Raw genomic sequence first — 23,817 nt, forward strand, 5'->3', positions numbered from 1 at the left:
GTGTGGTTAGGGCCTTCCGTCGGGTAGACCGTTCGCCTGGTGCAAGTCTTTCGAGTTGACGCCACTTCGGCGACTTGTGTGTCGATGGGGATGAAATGATGATTATAAGGATAACACGACACCCAATCCCTGAGCGGAGAAAATCTTCGACCCAGCCGGGAATCGAACCCGGGTCGTTAGGTATGACATATCGTCGCGCTGACCTCGCAGCTACCAGGAGCGGACAGCGAATGTGAAAGATGTATTTCTTCGAAGAACAAGTCGATATGCCTGCCTCTCATTTACGGAGAATGCCAACGAAATTCAGTGAGACCTAGAGACTTATACGCTGAAGATATACTCAACGTACACACTCTACACGACGTACATTTAAATATGTCTATGATAAGTTGAGAACAACAGGATCCTTAAGTCATCGGAAACATATCCGACAAAGGAAAGTTAGTAACGAGGAAACAGGTACTTTCCACAGTGGTTCGAGATCCTTCTCTAAGTTCGCGTCAAAACGCAAGGGAATCTAGCATGAGCCAGAGTAGTGTTGTTTGTGTTCTGCATCGCCATAAATATCATCCATACCATATCAGTCTCCACCAAGAATTAACTAGTACGGCTTGTATGCGTCGCATTGAATTCAGCCAATGGGCTCAACTTCAGATACAGAGGGTAACACATTTATTGATTTGATTTTATTTACTGACGAGGCTACATTCACGAACCATGGAAATGTTAATTTGCATAACTTGCATTACTGGGCAACTGAAAATCCATGTTCGCTGGGGCAAGTTGCACACCAAAAACCGTGGTCGGTGAATGTATGGTGTGGGATTCTGGACAGAATTATAGGCCCTTATTTCATCGAAGGAAATCTTAATGGTAGGAAGTACACCGCATTCCTGCCAGAAACATTAGGTGTGCTATTGGAAGTAATACCTTTAAGAACAAGGAACAGAATGTGGTATCAACTCAATGGGTGTCCGGCACATTTTTTGCTGATGGCTAGAAATGAGTTGCAGAGACAATTCCCAAATCGTTGGATTGGACGGGGAGCAGGTGTGTCTTGGCCTGCTCGTTCGCCAGACTTGACACCTGGATTTTTTCTTGTGGGAATTCGTAAAAGACATTGTTTATAAAGACGTCCCAGCTACACCTGAAGATATGCGAGAGAGTACTGTCAGAGCATGTGCTTCAATAAGTTCCGATGTGATAAGGAAAACCACTCAATCCACAATGAATAGATCGCAGCACTGCATTGATACCAATGGTCATCACTTCGAACACCTTCTGTAAATGGACGTTCATGCCACTTTTGTGACCTTCGTTGACCTTCAAAGACCTTACTGTTACACAACATTTGATTCGTCTCGATAGCTTCTGTCAGAAAATAAGTACCAAACTATAATATCCCATTAAAAAAAAGTTGACCTTCATATCTCTGAAGCAACTCTTCCTAGGAACAAAAAACCAAACGTCATATTATGGCCTCCATTGTCCCATGTAACTTTTCTCCCACAAACGTTTCAGCTCCTATAGTTAGTGGCTCACCGTATGGAACTGTGAGTCTGGTGAGCAGCTGCTCGACCATTCTTTTTAACTCGCTGCGCACAGTCGTTGAGCTAGCTGGACTGCTAGTAGCAGTTTGAAACTAGTAAGTTACACCGTCCGCTGAGTTCACGCATTTTTTACATCCATCGTCTGCAATGCTCGCTGGTCCCTGCCCGATAGTACATGAGATCTGCCTCGTTTTGGTTTAGCTGTGAGTGTTTCTTCACGCTTCCACTTCACAACCACAGTACCAACGGTCAGGAATTTTTAGAAGGATTGAAATGTCTCGATGAATTTGTTACTCAAATGACATCCAGTGACTAGTCCACATTTGAAGTCACTGAGCTCTCCTGAGAGGCACATTCTTCTGTTACTCCTTTTCTGCTGATAGCGCAATACATCCTTCTTCCCTTCCTCCCTCCCTCCACTATATTTACTAGCAGACCCGCCCCTCATTACCTCTAGCAATTAATCCCGAATTAATTAGGGGTGTCAGGATACTTCTGATCAAGTACAGTTCTCTTACAAACTAGCGGAATAGTGTATGCGTTATGTACACTCGCATGTTTTTCATGGCTGGTACTTCGTGATCGATGCGTTATCAAAGAACACCACCTGACCAGAAGTAAGAGTAAGGTTCCCAATCAGGATCTAAGGACTAATACTAAGAAGACTGTTGTGGTATCATTCACGAAGAAGCACATCCAACACTCAAGTTGGAATCTAAAGCTCTTCGATGAAACTCTACCCATGAAGGGGATAGTGAAATATCTAGGGGTGACCTTAGATGAGAAACTAACATTAACCCCTCATATTAAGAGCATCTGTTTCAAGGCGAAAGGTACTCTAGTGATTACCAGAAGGACTTGTGGCAAAAACTGGGGCCTAAGCCCCAGATGTATGCACTGGATACACACCACGGTGGTTAGACGTAGGATCCCTAAAGGGCCGTAGTGTGGTGGAAGAAGGTAGAACAGCAGGTTGCAGTTAAGGAGCTTGCTAAGGGTCAGAGACTGACCTGCTTAGCCATAATAGGCGGAATTAGCAGCACACCAACCGCTGGGATGGGAACCATGCTGCACATGCCTCCACTACACATCTGGGTCAAGATGAAGGCAGCAGTTGGTGCGTACAGACTCAAAACTGGTAAAAACTGGATCTTTGCAACAAGATCTAAGATTGTTGCAGAATGTCACAGGGCTCTGGTGGAGCTAGGAGGGAGCAATAGGGTAAACCTAGAGTGCGTCCCTGGCCACTCAGGGATCGGTGGCAATGAACAAATCGACAGATTGACAAGGGTGGGAGCAAAGACTCCATTCATTGGACCGTAACCTGTCCTGACGATCACCAAGGCTATGATCGAACTAGAAGTACGGAACTAGCTTAGAAGACAGCACGTAGAATACTGGACAAAGGTCTATAAACAAAAGCATGGTAAGGGCCGGCCGGTGTGGCCGAGCGGTTCTGGGCGCTTCAGTCTGTAACCGCGCGACCGCTACGATCGCTGGTTCGAATCCTGCCTCGGGCATAGATGTGTGTGCTGTCCTTAGGTTCGTTAGATTTAAGTAGTTCTAAGTTTTAGGGGACTGATGACCTCAGTCCCATAGTGCTCAGAGCCATTTGAACCATGTTAATGTAATGATGCCAAAGCCTTGTTTTAAAAGAAGCTCTGTAATCCTGGGCTTGAACAGGAAACATATAGAACTCATAGTTGGACTGATGACTGGCCATGGGAATTTAAAAAAAAAAACACCAACAGTGGGTATCACGGAAGAAGACCCTAAATGTAGGATCTATGATGAGAGTGAAGAAACTGCATCACACCCCTAATCTTCGAATGCACGGCATTGGAGAGCAAGAGACACAGAATTTTTCGGGACAACTAGATCTGAAGAAATTGTGTATAACAAAAAACTGATAAAGGGACTCCTTGCACTATTTAAGGGCTTTGGTTGGCTTTAATAGATATACAGGGAGCGATACCGCACAATAAACTCGGTTTCGGTACTGGCAGTGACGGGTTAGACCAAAGCTGTTTTAGCTTCCCTGTCAAAATCAAATCAAATCAAGGTTCCCAATTCTGACTGTGATGACCACTTGCTAGTATCGACAGCAATCGCTGTCGATACTTGCATTCACAATGCAAGTAGATTTGCTGGAACTGACTCGGATGCCGGGCTTTCTGGAACCATATTGTCAGCGATATTCACGAGAGCAGCAAGCTGCGCCTGGTGGATTCAGGCAGCGTACGACGTATTTTGCGGACATTAATAACGTGGCAGGTTCAAGTGTGTGGGGGGCGGGGGGAGGGGGGGGGGGGTGATGGGAGGAGGCTGTTTGTTTTTGACTGTGGTTGTGGAGGATAGCTGTAGAGGTCTGACGTAAACACCTCTTTATAACACTGCCGTAACCGGATGAGTTGTACAGAACCGCGTTATTTTGTCTTGTGCGTTACTTTCTATCTTCTTTTCTAGTTTTGAAATGGGGAAGTGAACAGTGCTGGTACATCATGAGGTTCGAGTACGACCACAGAAGGGACTGGCGATCCCTTTGAACATGTGTCGGTTCTGGTTTTGCAGGAGCAAAAATCATGGGTATAGACTCACAGTCCTGCGGGAGGGAGGCGGGGCTTGTTCGTCCGCACCGTTCCACACCCCTCTGGCGGTTTAGGTTATCATTTGCTTACGCTCACGGCCAGATGTCATGTTGTAGCGTCCGCACTACATATACTTCAGTTACTTTTTATGTTATTATTTGTATTTTTTACTGGTAGCAACACATTCATATACAAATTCTTTTTAAGGTAATAGAAGACGGTTAACTTTGACCAGTTGATTTATACATGTATTGATTTACAGACTTTAGTACTTCATACGTGAGAGATTTACATCCGCTCTTGCAGGCGACATGTTATTAAACCGTTAATTTCGCTAATATTTTGGCTTATTATTATTGTCCTGTTGTTGTCTTCAGTACGAAGACTGGTTTGGTGCAGATCTCGACATTACTCAATCCTTTTCAGGCCTCTCTATCTGAGTAACTATTGCAGCTTATATCCATTTGAACCAGTTTACTGTATTCGTCCCTTTGTCTCCCTCTACACTAGGTACTTACAAGTTGAAGGGAGTATTCTACTGCAACACAAGTGTGTGCGTCCAACACGTTCAGCGTGGAGCCACCGTCTGACGTGTGCTGAGCCAGCGCAGGCATGGGCATACTTTGGTGACCCGCAGGCCTGATTCACGTACCTACTTAAGCTCGCGGGCCGTCTCGTCACCCAACGCGATAGCAGCGCTCCTAACGCATGAAATCAAAATTATAGCGTCAGTGATGTTCATGTTTACGGGGTACCGCACCACTATAAATGGCAAACCTTTCCCAACACGTCACACGAACAAATTTCGCCTCGAAGCACGTGGTTTTTAAGAGTACATTCATTTTATATTCATCCCATTTTCAGATGTCACATTTATATAGGCGTCACGAATTTGTTTCTTTATTTACGATGCATTAAAACAGCTATCTTAAAGTCTTCCGTTGCAAAATTCTCCAACACTGTTAGTAAAGAAAAGATGTTCACGAGACACAAATAAATGAAATCATCTCTAGATGAACTCATCTTGAAATATCACCATGGAAAAATAAACGCATATAAAAGCCGCTGATTGCAGCTAGTAAATTACACAAAAGAAATGACACAATTTCAGGGACTTCACGGGTCTCAAACAGATATGCCCACGTTCGTGTGTAAGGGGGAGCTTACTGCAGAATGGGATGCCACTGAGAACTTGGATACAGGAGGGAGGCGTGCCAGAGTAATTCATGCTGTTTTACAAATCGCTGTGACAAAGTGGCTTAGTGCCTAACGCACCTGCGTAGTAAGCAGAAAACCCGGGTTCGATTCCTGACCTTGCTACAAATTTTCATTCCTCGCTTAAGTCTATACACGTAAAATGATACACTACTGGCCATTAAAATTGCTACACCAAGAAGAAATACAGATGATAAACGGGTAGTCATTGCACATATATGTTATACTAGAACTGACATGTGATTACATTTTCACGCAATTTGGGTGCATAGATCCTGAGAAATCAGTACCCAGAACAACCACCTATGGCCATAATAATGGCCTTGATACGCCTGGGCATTGAGTCAAACAGAGCTTGTATGGCGTGTACAGGTACAGCTGCCCATGCAGCTTCAACACGATACCACAGTTCATCAAGAGTAGTGACTGGCGTATTGTGACGAGACAGTTGCTCGGCCACCATTGGCCAGGCGTTTTCAGTTGGTGAGAGATCGGGAGAATGTGCTAGCCAGGGCAGCAGTCGAACATTTTCTGTATCCAGAAAGGCCCGTACAGGACCTGCAACATGCGGTCGTGCATTATCCTGCTGAAATATAGGGTTTCGCAGGGATCGAATGAAGGGTAGATCCACGGGTCGTAACACATCTGAAATGTAACGTCCACTGTTCAAGGTGCCGTCAGTGCGAACAATAGGTGACCGTGACGTGTAACCAATGGCACCCCATACCATCATGATGGGTGATACGCCAGTATGGCGATGACGAATACACGCTTCCGATGTGCGTTTACCACGATGTCGCCAAATACGGATGCGACCATCATGATGCTGTAAACAGTACCTGGATTCGTCCGAAAAAATGACGTTTTGCCAATCGTGCACACAAGTTCATCGTTGAGTACACCATCGCAGGCGCTCTTGACTGTGATGCAGTGTCAAGGGTAAACGCAGCCATGGTCTCCGAGCTGATAGTGCATGCTGCTGCAAAAGTCGTCGAACTGTTCGCGCAGATGGTTGTTGTCTTGCAAACGCCCCCATCTGTTGACTCTGGGATCGAAACGTGGCTGCACGATCCGTTACAACCACGCGGATAAGATGTCTGTCATCTCGACTGCTAGTGATACGAGGCCGTTGGGATCCAGCACGGCGTTCCGTATTACCCTCCTGAACCCGCCGATTCCATATTCTGCTAACAGTCATTGGATCTCGACCAACGCGAGCACCAATCTCGCGATACGATAAACCGCAAACGCGATAGGCTACAATCCGACCTTTATCAAAGTCGTAAACATGATGGTACGCATTTCTCCTCCTCACACGAGGCATCACAACAACGTTTCACCAGGCAACGCCAGTCAACTGCTGTTTGTGTATGAGAAATCGGTTGGAAACTTTCCTCATGTCAGCACGTTTTAGGTATCGCCACCGGCGCCAAGCTTGTGTGAATGCTCTGAAAAGCTAATCATTTGCATATCACAGCATCTTCTTCATGTCGGTTAAATTTCGCGTCTGTAGCACGTCATCTTCGTGGTGTAGCAATTTTAATGGCCAGTAGTGTATATGTTGTACATTAGGGTGGCAAATATCATGGGATACCTCGAAATATCTCATTCGACCTCCTTTTTCCGCTGTGTGTAGTGCATTAACTCGACGTGGCATGGACTCAACAAGTCGTTGGAAGTCCCCTGCAGAAATATTCAGCCATTCTGCCTCTACAGCCGTCCATAATTGCGAAAGCTTTGCTGGTGCAGAATGTTGTGTACGAACTGACCTCTCGATTATGCTCCATAAACGTTCGATGTGATTCATATCGGGCGGTCTGGGTGACCAAATCATTCATTTGAATCCACCAGACTAAATGCGAACAGTTGTGCGCAATGGCAGCCACTAAAGTTCCATTGTTATTTGGGAACATGGAGTCCATGAATGGCTACAAATGGTCTCCAGGTAGACGAACATAGCCAGGATCCAGTCTATTCCATGTAAACACATCCCACACCATTATGGAGTCACCACCAGATTGCATAGTGTCTTGTTGACAACTTGGCTCCACGGCTTCGTACGTTTTGTGCCACACTCGAACCTTACCGTCAGCTCTTACCAACTGAAATCATGACTCATCTGACCAGACCACGGTTTTTCAGTCGCCGTCCAACCGATACGGTCACGAGTCCACAAGAGGCGCACCAGGCGATGTCATCCTGTTAGCAAAGGCACTCGCGTCGGTCGTCTGCTGCCATGACCCATTAAGGCCAAGTTTCGCCTCACTATCCTAACAGGTACGTTCGTTGTACGTCCCACATTGATTTCTACAGTGTTGCCAGTCTATTAGTGGTGATATCTCTACGTAAACGCTGCTGTTCTCGGTCGTTAAATGAAGGCCGTCGGCCACTGCGTTTCCGTGGTGAGAGGTAATGCCTGAAATCTGGAATTCTCAGCACGTTCTTGGCCCAGTGGATCTCGGTATATTGAATTCCCTCACGATTTCCGAAATGGAATGTCACATGTGTCTAGCTCCAACTACCATTCTGCGTTCAAAGTCTGCTAACTGCCATCGTGCGGCCATAATCATGTCCGAGACCTATTCACATGAATTGCCTGAGTACAAATGACAGCTCCGCCAATGAACTGACCTTTTATTCCTTGTGTACGCCATACTTCCGCCATCTGTATTTGTGCATATCGTTATCCCATGAGTTTTGTCACCTCAGCGTAAATTACCTTCAATTTCAAGTGCTGTAATACGTCCACAAAGACAAGAATTATTTACTCATATTTATACGAGAAAGAATGAGAAAACAAGATGCGACAATGAGATAAGCAGTCCCAGTCGACAAACCATTAGGTGAAACCTTACGAATTTCTTTCGCGGGTGGGAGTGAATTGAGTGAATTCAGTCGTGCGGCGGATCCGGCATGTGAGCCGCCGGTTGCTTGACCAGTTATCGCCTGCCGGCCGGCAACCCATCCGCCGGCGAAGCGGCACGTGCCATCCAACTCACAGGCGTTACCGTGGAAAAAATTCGCGCGGCAATAGTCGCCGAGCTGTGTAAGTGAGCTGCAAGCACATAATTTTATGGTTCTTGATTGGAGTATAAACGGAAGTGGTATGGTAGGACCACAACCTCCAAGGGATTGCCGGTAAGAGAAACAGTTGTACACGGAGCGGCTAGTTTCACAGCGTTTATTTTCAAACTGCTTTGTTGCCTACAGTAGTAAAATTGTCGCGACGAGAAGATAGTGATTAATCGAGTGTGCTATGTGTACCACGTAAACGTGACCGTGTAATGCAATAGCCTTCATTCTAAAGTGAAAACTCGTCAGATGTTTCAATAAATGATCAAAGTACTTGGTTTGATCCTCGAGGCAACCATCCGAAGACTTTGCATTTCACGAGTGCCCGTGCAGCCACAGTGAGAATCCAACATATCAGTGAACAAATGAATATCTACGCCATAAAAACGACAGTGGTCTCCAAACACTTGAATCAATGGCTGCCAACGGTCAAGGATGAAATAAAGTAGTTGTTATGATTGATTTTGTGGGTGCATACATTTATATTGGCCTCAGGATCAACTGTTTATCCAAACATTCCCACGAAATGTAATGAGTAAAGACCGTTTCGAAATTCTGTTGAGAATGCTGCATTTCACAGACAACACAAAAGCTGGTCCTTTAAATCTCCTCTCAAAAGTTCAATTCATCGTCGACGAACTGAAGAAGAACTTTAAAAAATATTATGACGAATTATATTTAGCATTATATGAAACCAAACACGCACAAGTATGACAACAAAATATTAAAATTGTGCCAAAGGTGGACATACCGGCTATTAGGTAGGTGGTCATAATGATCTGGCTGGTTAGTGTACATGAATTACAAACAAAGAATATTTCTGTAACTAGTTTTTCGTCCAACGAAGGAAATAAAAAGAATATACCTAAAAATAGTTCAACTTTTTTTTAAAAAAAGAAAATATTTAGAGTTACAGAGAAGTACTAATTTTTTCTTAATCTGTCGCGATGTAGTATACAGCATTTGGCTCGCATTCTGGAAAGGCTAACTCTGGATCAGTGCACTCTCTCTGTGTCGAAGCTGTTCGCCTCAGTCAAGAAACATCCAGCTTCATCAAATGTAGCACCGTAACATGAACGTTTCAGATGACTTGCTGTACTCGAGTCGCAAGAATGCTTATCGGGGAATATCCAAAACTGATGAGAATTAAATAAACTATTGTAATTTGAGAGCATAAAGCGAGCATGATGTGCCGATGAATCCCGCACTCAGCTTCCACCTTTCTTTCTTTTTTCTGCAGATGCTGCTGCGGCCAGACTCTGACCTATCACTGCGGCAAGGGCATCGACGTCGAGGCAGCGACGACAGGAGTGGTGGAAGAGCCGTGGAGTCCAGCCAAGCATACCCAAGCCTCGCCTACCAATGCCTATGGAACTATTGAGTTCCAAGGTGGTCCTCATCCGAGCAAAGCACAGGTAATTTGTGCAATCCATAATTACGCCAGTGAATAGCACCTAGCTCACACCTGTAGACTAATATCGTTACATACTTTCATTTATTGTAGGCAAGGCATCTCAAGTACTTTAACAGTTGTAGTCTTCTCTCCCTCCTCCTCCCCCCTCCCCTCCTCCCTCCACAAAGATTCGTTTGATGGAGCAGGCTATGATAACCTGTCCTGTCCAAGTCTCATCATCTCTGCATATCTGCAGTACCCCACATTCCTTGGCACCTATTAACTGTAGTCAAACCTTGTCTCCCTCTATAGTCAAGAAACAAGGAAATTAAAGACATTAGCTGCTAGTGGACATTGACTTAAATCAGTGAGGCAAGCTGAAAATTTCTGCAGGACTGGGATTCAAACGCGGGTCTCCTGCTTACTAGGCAGAAGCGCTGACTACTATGCCGTCTGGGTCCAGCGGTCACCACACCGTATGGACTACAAGGAACACGATTCCCTTCAGACCCAAATTCTCAATTTATACCACACACTACTGATGTAGTGGCCCTGTCATTAGCCACATTATTCGTGGCATCTCGCCGATTCACGTAAAAGCTAGGGTCTGGCGTGCATCTGCACTGAAGGAATCACTGGCCGTCATAGACTTAATTATATATTTGGCGTCAGCTCTTTCGGAGATATCCAAAAGAACAGACACCACATATATCGCTCTACAGTTTTTAAGTCCGTCCTCTCCCACATCCCTCCGATACCAAATAAATTATTCCTTGATGCCGTGGGATGTGTCCTGTCACCCTGTCTCTTCATTTAGTCGTATTGTGCCCTAAGTGTCGTTTCTCCCCGAGTAGATTCACTATCTCTTAATGACTTATCCGATAACCCATCTAATCTGCACTGATAAGTCAAAACATGAGGATTACTACCCATTGTGAGACCTAATGATGCCTTGTGGCGTTGCAGTCATGTGACGTAAAAATAAAAGTATATAAACAGAGCAAAGACCAATGGGGAATCATTCACGCGACGTTACTGGCCGCAAATAGAGAAATCCACTGATCTAAGCGACTTTCACAAAGGGTAGATTGTTTTGGCCAGACTCCTGTGAACGAGCATCTTGGAACCGCAAAAGCTGGTCGGCTGTTCATGTGCTAGTGTTGTGAACATCTATGGAAAGGGTTTGAAGGACGGTGAAACCACCAGTAGGCGACAAGGTGTTGGAGGTCAGCGCACATTGGTGAACATGGAGCTCCTTACCTGGAAACCCCTAAGTGTTCCCATATTGACCAACCTCATCGTCACTTACGAAGGCAGTGGGCACAGGATCGTCGAGACTGGATGGTGATTCAAGGGAAAATTGTCGCATCGACGAATGAATCACACCAGGTCGTCCCAGAGACCAGTTGTTCGAAACATTCACCGTGACACAGACGCTGCCCGACGGGGACTGTATTATGCTGGGCTTCCTTGGGAGCTGTAGTGGTAATCAAAAGCACCATTACAGCTGTAGGCTATGTGAACATTAATGTGGAACAACTGCATTTCATTCACATCTATATACAGGATGGTCCATTGCTCGTGACCGGGCCAAATATCTCACGAAATAAGCATCAAACGAAAAACCTACAAAGAACGAAACTTGTCTAGTTTGAAGGGGGAAACCAGATGGCGCTATGGTTGACCCGCTAGATGGCGCTGCCATAGGTAAAACGGATATCAACTGCGTTTTTTAAAAATAGGAACGCTCATTTTTTATTACAAATTCGTGTAGTACTAAAGAAATATCAATGTTTTAGTTGGACCACTTTTTTCGCTTTGTGATAGAGGGCGCTGTAATAGTCACAAACATATGGTTCACAATTTTAGACGAACAGTTGGTAACAGGTAGGTTTTTTAAATTAAAATACAGAACGTAGGTACGTCTGAACATTTTATTTCGGTTGTTCCAATGTGATACATGTACCTTTGTGAACTTATCATTCCTGAGAACGCATGCTGTTACAGAGTGATTACCTGTAAATACCACATTAATACAATAAATGCTAAAAAATTATGTCCGTCAACCTCAATGCATTTGCCAATACGTGTAACGACATTCCTCCCAACAGCGATTAGTTCGCCTTCCGCAATGTTCACACATGCATTGACAATGCGGTGACGCATGTTGTCAGGCGTCGTCGGTGGATCACTATAGCAAATATCCTTCAACTTTCCCCACAGAAAGACATCCGGGGACGTCAGATCCGGTGAATATGCAGGCAATGGTATGATGCTTCGAGCACCAATCCTACTGTCATGAAATATGCTATTCAATACCGCTTCAACCGCAGGCGACCTATGTGCCAGACATCCATCATGTTGGAAGTACATCGCCATCCCGTCATGTAGTGACCCATCTTGTAGTAACATGGGTAGAACATTACGTAGGAAATCAGCATACATTGCACCATTTAGATTGGAATCGATAAAATGGGGGCCAATTATCCTTCATCTCATAACGCTGCATCATACATTAACCCGACAAGGTCGCTGATGTTCCACTTGTCGCAGCCATAGTGGATTTTCCGTTGCCCAAGAGTGCATATTATGCCGGTTTACGTTACCGCTGTTGGTGAATGACGCTTCGTCGCTAAATAGAACGCATGCAAAAAATTTATCATCGTCCCGTAATTTCTCTTGTGCCCAGTTCAGAATTGTACACGACTTTCAAAGTCATCGCCGTGCAATTCCTGGTGCATAGAAATATAGCACGGGTGCAATCAATGTTGATGTAGCATTCTCAACACAGACGTTTTTGAGATTCCGATTCTCGCGCAATTTGTCTGCTACTGATGTGCGGATTAGCCACGACAGCAGCTGAAACACCTACTTCGGCGTCATCGTTTGTTGCAGGTTGTGGTTGATGTTTCACATGTGGTTGAACACTTCCAGTTTCCTTAAATAACATAACTATACGGCGAACCGTCCGGACACTTGGATGATGTCGTTCAGGATACCGAGCAGCATGTATAGCACACGCCCGTTGGGCATTTTGATCACAATAGCCATACATCAACACGATATCGACTTTTTTCGCAATTGGTAAACGGTCCATTTTAACGTGGGTAATGTATCACGAAGCAAATACCGTCCGCACTGGCGGAATGTTACGTGATACCACTTACTTATATTTTTGTGACTATTACAGCACCATCTACCACAAATCGAAAAAAGTGGTCCAACTAAAACATTCATATTTCTTTACGTACTACACGAATATGTAATAAAAAATGGGGGTTCCTATTTAAAAAAACGCTGTTGATATCCGTTTGACCTATGGCAGTGCCTTCTAGCGGGCCAACCATAGCACCACCTTGTTTCCCCATTCAAGCTAGATGAGTTTCGTTCTTTGTAGTTTTTTCGTTTGATGATTATTTCGTGAGATATTTGGCCCAGTCACTATCAATGGGCCACCCTGTAGATTCTCTGCAAACAACTGTGAAGTGCATGGCACAGGGTACGTCCCATAGCACCAGTTATTAGGTTTTTTCCCGATCCATTCACATATGGAGCGCGGGAAGAACAATTGCTTAAACGCTTCTATGCGTGTTGTAATTAATCTAATCTACTCTTTACAATCGCAGTGAGGGCGATACATAGGGGGTTGAGGTATATTCCTAGAGTCATCATTCAAAGCTGTTTCTTAAAACATGGTAAGTAGGCTTTCTCGAGATAATTTACATCTGTCTTCAACAGTGTGCCAGTTCAGTTTCTTCAGTATCTCTGTGACATCCTCCCACGGGCCAAACAAACCTGTGATCATTCCTGCTGGCCTTCTCTGTATACGTTTAACATCTCCTGTTAGTTCTAATTGGTGTGGCTCCGACGCACTTCAGCAAGGCTCTAGAATGGGTTGAACGAATGCCTAGTAAGTAATCTCCTTTGTAGACTGATCGCTTTCCCTTAGTATTCTACCAATAAACAGAAGTCTGCGAGTCGCTCTACCCACGACTGAGCCTATGAGATCATTCCGTTTGATATCCCTACAAAGCGTTGCACCCAGGTATTCGGTGGCCGTTTCCAACTGTGACTCATTGGTACTAGTTTTTTTTGCCATTTTGTGTTCACAGTTTTTCATTTCTATAGTTCAATTCTTTTATCTTGGCGGTTCGCGCATGCCCGCCCAGACGCAGGAGATTGCTGCGTTGCCAGTTGTACGCGCCAAGAGAAGCAGCGCTATAGTATATAGTTCGCAAACTTATGTTTAGGGGGGAGCGCGCAGTTTATGTAATAAAGCCACCACGGCCGCATTAACCCTTTCGCTGCTACAGAGACGTGCTCCCCGCATTCCGCGATGTGCGCGATTTTGTCATCAATGCACTGCTCGCCTGTACAGACACATGGTGTTTAGACTGCTATGACACACTTCATCATTCGATTTCACAAAAACTATTTGGCCCAAAAATTTTATTTTTACACATCTTCTTGACTGATACCTTCCCCCCATAAATGACTTAATTTTGTTTCGAAGTTCAACGCAGTTATTGTGCAGCATTATATGTAGTAAACCATTGCACGAAATTTTGAAGAGTTTGCAGAGGTAAAAGTCCATAACCCCGAAACCCGAGGCCTGGCCACAGTGTCCCCCTCACCACCATCGAGCCTGTTGTGCTTAGGGAAGTGGGAGACACAGGAATCAACAGTAGTGGAAGGCGTTGGTGTTATTTATTTATTTGCATGTGTTTCTGTAATATTCACTATTATCATGAAATTACGTGAACACATCGGCGAAAGAGAAAAGAAATATAAATTCTGGTTAAAGAAAAAGAAAAGAAAAAGGAAAAGCAAAAAGAAATAAAATCCGCGCAATCTGCGACGCGCTCTCCCATCTGCGGAGGTCAGAAGTAGAATCGATCGTAGGCGGTTTAAACTCAGACACCGCCAGGGGAGGAGGGGTAGGTGCCCTCTGAGCCAGGCACCCCCCAACTCAGTGGAGGTCTAACAAAGACCGTTCGAAGATAGTTAGCAAATAATGTTCAGTAACGTGGCGTGTTTTCGAGAGCTGCATGGGCTGTTCGTAAATAGGTCCACAAGTCGAGGCAGGATTTAAGTCCCTCATGAAAGAGATAAGCGACCGCCCACCCTTTGACCTACGTAATAGCGTGACATTTGGCGGTGGGAAAATGTCTGTCCTCCGGGTATAGAAACATTCGAGGTTCGGTTGTGTCTGGTGGCACCCGGAGATAGCAGGAAATGATTTGCTGCACGAAGCGCCATACATCTTGCGATGAGGAAGGTTTGAACTCACAACCTTCCACTTAGCAGTCATACACTTTAACCATTACGCTATCGCAGCTCGTCGATCAATGTATCTCCCAGAGGACTTTAACATATCACGCAAAATACCGACAAACACTGTTGGTATAATTATGAATTACTCACGTTTCGTCAAAGTACAATAGGAAATAAACAATTACCGCTGTTCTTTATTGCGAAAAAGCGGTTAGTGAGAATGATACAAATACCTTTCCTTGCTATCGCCTGAATTAGGAGGCGTATTGCTTGTTTGGTTTAATTAATTAATAGACTATGAAGCAATTGTTATAAAGAATGCTTTTTCCAAACTTTCTATAAAATAAAGTCTGCTATCAAGACACTGCTTTTGTTCAATTACTTTATTTATGACTGAAAGTTTCTAAAACTGAAGACACTCGTCCGTGCTCTGCACTGCAGTCGAGCTCTGGCAATGTCGTTCTCTGTTCATTGGCTGGCTGTGTTTTGTGACGTCAGATGCGCAGAACGAACCTAAACTCGGCCGCCGTCATAAATGACGCGCAATTTAAATATTTAAAACTAGTCGCGAATGTTTGCTTCGAATCTTATCAAGATCTAACTTCATATTTACGCCTCTTCTTTCACAAAGTACTTCATTATACACTGCGCAACACAATTAAAAGAACACCTTTTCGAAACCACGTAATTGTCTCCCATTGCGCCTGATAAGTTTGAAATTTGGCTCTAAGGTGCCTACAACACTCCCCTGTAACGGTCCAGAAGCGTGCCGCCATACGGTGCCGCCCTCGGGCTCGGAGGCGCTTCAAACAGCAAGGTGTCGACACATGCGAAAAACAGACCAAGACTCACAAGTTTATGTGAGGCGTAAGGTGCGTTAATGAAGTCACATTGGCACTAAATTTCACCAAAAACTATGTCCAACGCCACAGTGGACATGTCACACTATGGGAAAGTCGTCGCACCCCCTCTTACCTACATTCACCCCTTATTTTGACACCTCTGCGCTAGAGATCAGCACCGCGATGCCCAGCGTTGAAATCGCGCGCTTTTCTTGTGGGTGGATAAGAAAATTTCACACACACCGCCGCTCGGAATCTACACGAAAAGGCATTAGGGGTGGCACAAAAGGCATCAGTGAAACCACCGTTTCCATAGGGCGTTGATTCCCACACATTTCGCTGTGTGTTCTCGAGAACCTTCGACGCTGCTGGCGCCCCTCGGACGATTCCAACCTTCTCTAAGGATATCGAGGGCTAGGAAACCCACTGAACGTCATCGTAACCTTTTGGAGAATAGTGCGACAGAAATTTCTGCTCTGATGTGCAGGGTCGAATCGCTAGCGGCCGTTCGAAACCATTCCACGAAATCTGGCCTCGATCCGAAACAGCAAAGGGTACTTAACTGGAAGAATGCAGAAAGTTGAAATAAGTGGTTCATGCAATGTTAAAACAACAGCTGATTCCTCAAACTGGGGGGATATCAAGTACGGGGTCCCACAAGTTTCGGTCTTAGGTCCTTTACTGTTCTTGATATACATTAATGACTTACCATTCCACATTGATGAAGATGCAAAGTTAGTTCTTTTTGCTGATGATACAAGTATAGTAATAACATCCAAAAACCAAGAACTAAGTGATGTAATTGTAAATGATGTTTTTCACAAAATTATTAAGTGGTTCTCAGCACACGGACTCTCTTTAAATTTTGATAAAACACTGTATATACAGTTCCGTACAGTAAATAGCACAACTCTATTAATAAATATAGACTTTGAACAGAAGTCTGTAGCTAAGGTAGAATGTTCAAAATTTTTAGGTGTGTCCATTGATGAGAGGTTAAACTGGAAGCAACACATTGATGGTCTGCTGAAACAGACGATTTCAGCTAAGTATACTATTAGGGTTATTGCAAATTTTGATGATAAGAATCTCAGTAAATTAGCTTACTTTGCCTACTTTCATTCACTGCTTTCGTATGGCATTATATTCTGGGGTAATTCATCGTTGAGTAGAAAAGTATTCATTGCTCAAAAACGTGTAATCAGAATAATTGCTGGAGCCCACCCACAGTCATCATGCAGACATCTATTTAAGGATCTAGGGGTCCTCACAGTAACCTCACAGTATATACATTCCCTTATGAAATTTGTTGTTAATAATCCAACCCAGTTCAAAAGTAATAGCAGTGTGCATTGCTATTACACCAGGAGAAAGGATGATCTTCACTATGCAGGGTTAAATCTGACTTTGGCACAGAAAGGGGTAAATTATGCTGCCACAAAAGTCTTTGGTCACCTACCAAACAGCATCAAAAGCCTGACAGATAGCCAACTAACATTTAAAAATAAATTAAAAGAATTTCTAGATGACAATAAAAAAAACTTAAACATTGGTGTCATGCAATATTTTGTGTAACGTAATATCTTGTACAGACATCTTTTATTAACCTGACACGTTCCACACCATTACGAAGTGTCGTATTCATGATCTATGGAACAGGTATTAATCTAAACTAATCTAATCTACTTAGCCTTTTTCAGCCCTCCTGTTTCGCGCCCTTCTGTGGTGTGACTACATACGGATGTGACATTGACACGTGTGTGAATAAAACGGCAAAAGGTCCCGCCAACGGCACTCCGTTCGGCAAGACTCTCAGTGCATGCAATGAACATTTGGAGTTGGGTACTTAGCAAAACTACAGGGGTAGACAGAGCGTGGAATACGTCCAACAAATAACCGAGGAAATAGGGTGCACGTGCTACTCCGAGATCAAAAGGTTAGTGTACGAGAGGAATTCGGCGTGGGCTACATCAAACCAGTCAGAAGCCACTGATGACAAAAAAAAAGCCACTGTGTACAGCGACATATCTACATCTGCTCTGCAATTCACAATTACGTGCCTGACAGAGAGCTGATCGAACCAGTTCCGCAGTACTTCTCTACCCTTCCACTCTCGCACAGCGCACGGGAAGAACGAACACTTAATTCTCCGCCGCGCGGGATTAGCCGAGCGGTCTCGGCGCGGCAGTCATGGACTGTGCGGCTGATCCCGGCGGAGGTTCGAGTCCTCCCTCGGGCATGGGTGTGTGTGTGTTTGTCCTTAGGATAATTTAGGTTAAGTTGTCCGCAGCTCGTGGTCTTGCGGTAGCGTGCTCGCTTCCCGCCCACGGGGTCTAGGGTTCGATTCCCGGCGGGGTCAGGGATTTTTCCTGCCTCGAGATGACTGGGTGTTGTTGTTGTCGTCTTCATCATCATCATCATCATCATCATTCATTCCCATTACAGTCGGAGGAAGGCAATGGCAAGCCACCTCCACTAGGACCTTGCCTAGTACGGCGGTGCGGGTCTCCCGCATCGTCCCCTACGCTCCTCGGAGTATGGGACCTCATCATCATCATTATCACGATCAGTGTGTAAGCTTAGGGACTGATGACCTTAGCGGTTAAGTCCCATAAGATTTCACACACATTTGAACTTAATTCTCCGTGCGAGCTCTGATTTCTCTTATTTTACTACGATGATTATATCTCCTTGTGTAGGTGGTCGTCAAGAAAATGTTCTAGCATTCGGAGAGAAAGTTGGAGATTGAAATTTCGTGAAAAGAACTCGCAGCATCGAAACACGCCTTTGTTTTTAGTGATTGCCTCCCCAACTCACGTATCAAATCCGTGGCACTCTCCCCCCTCCTCCGTGACAGTACAAAACGAGCTGCCCGTCTTTGAACTTTTCGTATGTCCTCCGTCAGTCCTAACTGGTAATATTTATACTCCCGCAGAGCATTACTCCAGCAGAGAGCGGACAAGCATAGTGTAGGCAGTCTCTTTAGAGGATTTATCGTTTCTTCTAAATGTTCTGCCATTGAAACGCAGTCTTTCGTTCGCATTCCCCACAAAGTTTTCTACGTGATCATTCGAATTTAAGTTGTTCATAATTGTTATCCCTAGGTATTTAGCTGAATTGACAGGTTTTGGGTTTGAATGGTTTATCATGTAAACGAAGTTAAATGGGTTCATTTTAGAACTCATGTGGATGACCTCGCATTTCTTATTATGTAGTGTCAACTCCCGCTTTTCGCAGTGGACTAAGAAACTGAATAGTAGCTAACTGAAGCCGAGTATTGCGGTCCGACGAGACGGATTTTTGCAACTTTTCAAATGAGAGTGCGGCGAGTGCGCCGGTGATCCGATGAAGCGTTTAACCGGCATTTTCTGAAGGGCGGAATTCAGGCCGGAGGTGGTTCTGTAATGTTTTGGGGTTTTTTATCGTACCATGACTTGGGCCCACTCATTCATGTTACAGCGAATACGAACTGGAAAGTTTATTTCAACTACTCTTGAACAAATGTTGCCCTTTCCTTTACATCATTTGCTGCGTACACTCCCGTCACCTAAGACGGCAACAGCCGCGTTCACAAAGCTGCACTCATACATCCCTAGTTTGTCGAGCAGTCCGGCTCCCTGTTAAACTTTGACTGGTTTTTCCATCGTCATTTGTTTTACACAAACGGCCTCTGGAAATCGGCTGTTCCGGTCTCAGATTTAGTCAGCACGATGATTTTTTCTCTGTAGTTACATACCTGAAGTATAGAACTTCATACTTAGTCTAATACACTGAGGTGACTAAAGTCATGGGATGCCTCCCAATATCAGGTCGGACCTCCCCTTGCCCGGCATAGTGCAGCAGCTTGACATCGATTGGACTTCACAAGTCGCTGGAAGTCTCCTGTAGAATCACTGAGCCATGCTGCCTCAATAGCGGTCCATAATTGCGGAAGTGTTGCCGGTGCAGGATTCTATGTACGAACCGACTTCTCGATTACATCCCACAAATGTTCGATGGCATTCATGTCGGGCAATTTGGTTGGCCAAGTCATTTACTCAAATTGTCCAAAATGTTCTTCAAACAATCGCGAACAATTGTGGCACGATGACGTGACATCGTTGTTTGAGAACACGAAGTCTATGATTGGCTGCATATAGCCTTCAAGTAACCGAACATACTCTTTACAATCAATAATCGGTTCAGCTGGACCAAAGGACCTAGTCCTTTCCGTGTAACCACAGCCCATATCATTATGGAGTCACCACACGCTTGCACATTGCCTTGTTGACAACTGGGGTCCATGGCATCGTGAGGTCTGGGCCACACTCGATCTGTACCAACTGAAATCGGGACCCATCTGATCATGCCACGGTTTCCAGTCGTCTAGGGTCCAACCAATATGGTCACGAGCCTAGGAGAGGCGCTGCAGGCGATGTCTCGCTGTTAGCAAAGGCACTCGCGTCAGTTGTCTGCTGCCATAGCCCATTAACGCCAAAATTTAGCCCCACTGTCCGAACGGATAAGTTTGCCGTACGTCCCACATTGAGTTCTGCAATGCTGTCTGTGTGTCAGTGCCGATAACACTATGCGAACGCCGCTGCTCTTGGTCGTTAAGTGGAAGCCACCGACTACTGAGTTGCGCTTGGTGAAAGGTTATGCCTGAAATTTGGTAATCTCGGCACACTTTTGACATTGTGGATCTCAGAATATTGAATTCCCTAATGATTTCCGAAATGGAATGTCACCTGCGTCTAGTTCCATCTAACATTCCACGTCATGCGACCACAATTACGTCGTAAACCTTTTCACATCAATCACCTGGGTACAAATGACAGCTCCGCCAATTCAATGTCCTTTTATACCTCGTATACGCGACACTATCGCCATCTGTACATGCGCATATCGCCATCCCACGACTCCTGTCACTTCAGTGTGATTCTACCTCTCTCTCAGTGTACAAAAGGTCACTCCGTCCGGATTAGCCAAAAATGTTCGAAAACAAGACTAAATTGACAACCTAAGCACGTTTCAGAAACGGTTCTGCGTTTGCATGGGAGCGAAAACCGATCGTGAAAGAGGAAATTCCTGCAGCTAAAACCGCACTTCCATAATCGATATTGGAGTGTTTACAGGAACTCCCAGCTAGCTGCAGTAATAAACAGGGGCACCACTTACGTTGTTCTTAGACAGATGTCCGTGACTGTAGCGGAACGTTAGGAACGGGTTTTGTAACTCATACACTGCCTTCAATCCTAGTATTTTATATTCTTGTTTTAGTCCAACTCGCAGACATAACTCGAGCAATGACGTTTGCTTTGGCGTTACGTATACTTCAGCTTATTACCTCGATGTTGACACGAAATTTCCTCTCCTGCAACGAAGAAAAATGTTCACTTTTCTACATTTTCAAATAATATTTGAAGTGTAAATGCAGATGTGACAATTTTCCGCCTACGAAGGCGATAAATGTAAGCAGATGTCACGCCCCAAACAACTTTATTTTAGTTATTTGAGAATGGAATTTTAATTGCTAAATATGTTGAACTGAAACAGGAAAACGAAATATTTTTACCAAAGATGGCTTATTAACAATAAAAATATTCCTCACTTACAGGAACTATTTGCTGTTATGTAGCGAATTATCGCCGTGGAATCAAAATTCATAGCATTTCCGTTAAGCCAATTTCAGTACTGTCTGATGGTAATTTACTATCTTATCAGTGGTATGTCGACCCCACATTAGTGTTCGTTAATATGGGGTGTGTTTACCTTTAGCCTCTGTGGCGGTTTGAACGCTGCTGGGGACGCTTCCAATGAGGTATCTGAATATTTGTGGAGGAATGTCAACCGATTCTTCTACAAGAGCCGAAACCGGAAACACTGGGACATGGAGATTAGTCGATGGTCTGTCTCATTCCAAAGGTGTTCCACTGGCTACAGGCCAGGAGTCTGGGCAGCCCAGTCCCTGTTGTTGTCCATAAAACATTGCTACAAAGATACTGCTTTATGACAGGGTACATTGTCATGGTGATACGGCCAGTCATTGTCTCCGAACTCTTCCTCTGTTGTACGTAGTACACAGTGCTCTAACATGTGTTCATATCGTTTCGCATTCATCGTTTTCTTAGGCGCAATAGGAGTACCTCGGAAAACTCCCTCCTACTATAACATCACCACCTCCGAACATAACTGCTGGCACTACGTATTCAACGTTATCCAGACATTCGCCAAACCGAACCCCATCCTCTCCCGTGCCAACCTCTTCATCTAGAGTAGCACTTGGATCCTACGTCCTCAATTATTTGCTGGATGTATTCCAATCTCAGTCTTCCTCTACAGTTTTCACCCTCTATAGCTCCACCGCTCGGTTTGGGGCGTCTTGCCACGATTCGCGCGGCTCCCCCCCCCCCCCCCCCCCCCTCCCTCTCCCCCGGTTGGAGGTTTGAGTCCTTCCTCGGGCATGGATGTATGTGTTGCCTTTAGCGTAAGCTAGCTTCAGTAAGATTAAGTAGTGTGTAAGCCTAGCAACCGATGACCTCAACAGTTTGGTCCCATAGGAACTTATCGCCTAGTACCCTCTAGTACCATGGAAGTCATTCCCTGACGCCTTAACAGATGTCCTATCATCCTGTTCTTCCCCTTGTCAATGTTCTCCACATATTCCTTTTCTCTCATAGTCTGCGCGGAACCTCCTCATTCCTTACCTTATCAGTCCACCTAATTTTCAACATTTGTCTGTAACACAACATCTCAAATGCTTCGGTTCTCCTCTGTTTCGATTTTCCTACAGTCTACGTTTCACTACCATACAATGCCATGCTCTAAAAGTACCTTCTCAGAAATTTTTCCCTCAAATTAAAGCCTATGTTTGTCATTAGTAGACGTCTCTTAGCGAGGACTGTGCTTTTTGCCTGTGCTAGTGTGCTTTTGACGTCCTCCTTACTGCGTTCGTCATTGATTATGTTGCTGCCTAGGTAACAGAATTTCTTAACTTCATCTACTCCGTTACCATCAATCCTGTTGTTAAGTTTCTCACTGTTCTCATTTCTACTACTTCTCATTACCTTCGTCTTTCTTCGATTCACTTTCAATCCATACTGTGTACTCATTAGACTGTTCTTTCCATTCAACAGATCATGTAATTCTTCTTCACTTTCTCTCATGATAGCAATGCCATCAGCGATTCCTATCATTGGTATCCTTTCACCTTGAATTTTAATCCCACTACTGAAGCTTTCTTTTATTTCCATCATTGTTTCGTAGGTGACAGATTGAACTGTAGGGGCGGAAGACTACATCCCTGTCTTGCACCCTTTTTAATCCGAGCGCTTCGTTCTTGGTCGTCCACTCTTATTATTCTCTCTTGACTCTTTTACATATTGTATAAAACCCGTCTCTCCCTATAGCTTGCCCCTATTTTTCTCAGAATTTCGAATATCTTGCACCATTCTACATTGTCGAACACTTTTTCCAGTCGACAGATCCTATGAACTTGCTTCCATTATCAACCGCAACATCAGAATTGCCTCCCTGATGCCTTTTCCTAAAGCCAAACTGACACATCGTCAGTTTTCCATTCTTCTGTATATTATTCTTGTCAGCATCTTGAATGAATGAACTGTTAAGTTGATTCTGCAATAATTTTCGCACTTTTCAGCTCACGCAGTCTTCGGAATTGTGTGGATGATTTTTCCGAAAGTAAGGTGGTATGTCATCAGATGGTTGGTTGATTTAAAAGAGGGGGGGGGGTGGGGGACCAAACTACGAGGTGATCGGTCCCTCTACGTGATCAGACTCATACATTCTACACACCAATGTGAATAGTCATTTTGTTGCCACTTCCCTCAATGATTTTTGAAATTCTGATGATAAGTTATCGTCTGTTTTATTTGATCAATCAA

The 23,817-nt window shown here is 44.5% G+C and overlaps 1 protein-coding gene across 1 annotated transcript in view; it reads left to right on the forward strand.

Annotated features, from left to right (window-relative positions):
• The window catches only part of LOC124613441 (transient receptor potential cation channel trpm), a 205,034-nt gene that overhangs the window by 12,660 nt on the left and 168,557 nt on the right, over window positions 1–23,817 (forward strand). Inside the window, exon 2 of the mRNA XM_047142142.1 lies at window positions 9,666–9,840. Coding sequence (XP_046998098.1) covers window positions 9,666–9,840 — 175 coding nt within the window. The remainder of the gene's footprint in view (window positions 1–9,665; window positions 9,841–23,817) is intronic.

Source organism: Schistocerca americana, chromosome 4, assembly GCF_021461395.2.
Source record: "Schistocerca americana isolate TAMUIC-IGC-003095 chromosome 4, iqSchAmer2.1, whole genome shotgun sequence".
Lineage (NCBI taxonomy): Eukaryota > Metazoa > Arthropoda > Insecta > Orthoptera > Acrididae > Schistocerca > Schistocerca americana.